The 620-nt window shown below is 43.4% G+C and overlaps 1 protein-coding gene across 1 annotated transcript in view; it reads right to left on the bottom strand.

The window, feature by feature from the left end:
• Positions 1 to 451, bottom strand: part of CIT (citron rho-interacting serine/threonine kinase) — a 69790-nt gene extending 69339 nt beyond the window's left edge. Inside the window, 1 exon segment of the mRNA XM_009081826.1 lies at positions 356 to 451. Coding sequence (XP_009080074.1) covers positions 356 to 451 — 96 coding nt within the window.
• Between the last annotated feature and the right edge of the window lie 169 nt (positions 452 to 620).

The following is a 620-nucleotide window of genomic DNA, read 5'->3' as shown; positions in this document are numbered from 1 at the left end:
ACCTCAGATGATCAAACAGCAGCTGGTTAGGTAAATTCATCTCAGGACAAACCCTCAAGTGCATCACCCATGAAAAAAATTGGAGATTACAGGGCATAGAGTTAAATATGAGGTTTGGAAAACCCCATCAGGCTAAAACATTTCCAGATGCACAAAACCTAAGAGCAATTACTATCCACTGAACTTTGTGCAAACTAAATACACACTTGAAACTTCTACTAGTTATCCCCTTCCTTTACCCGAAGAATGACACAGGCACAATTTGAGTGCCCACATGAAAAAGCAAAGCCTTATTTTCATACACTGGGCATGGACAAAACAGAGAGCAGCTCAGCCCAGCCTAAATGCTCTTTACCTGAAAGAGCAGGTTCAGCCGAGAAACTCGGCTGGTGATGGACTCCATCGCTCCTCCCTCCACCGAATTTCGGGCGCCACATTTAGACTTCAACATCTTTACACCTTATCTCGTATAAACGAACACCTGGAAAAAAAAAAGGGAACAGCGACTTTCAGGCAGGGGCGCTCGAACGGCTGAGTTTACATGTTCAAAAAGGGGATGAGGGGGTATAATTTAAGGAAAATTTTTGCTACCCTGGGCACAAAATTCATTAAAAACGAGC

This window comes from Acanthisitta chloris, unplaced genomic scaffold (assembly GCF_000695815.1).
Source record: "Acanthisitta chloris isolate BGI_N310 unplaced genomic scaffold, ASM69581v1 scaffold44589, whole genome shotgun sequence".
Classification (NCBI taxonomy): Eukaryota; Metazoa; Chordata; class Aves; order Passeriformes; family Acanthisittidae; genus Acanthisitta; species Acanthisitta chloris.
Note: the sequence above shows the minus strand (reverse complement) of the source record. Positions and strands in the feature narration are given on the sequence as shown.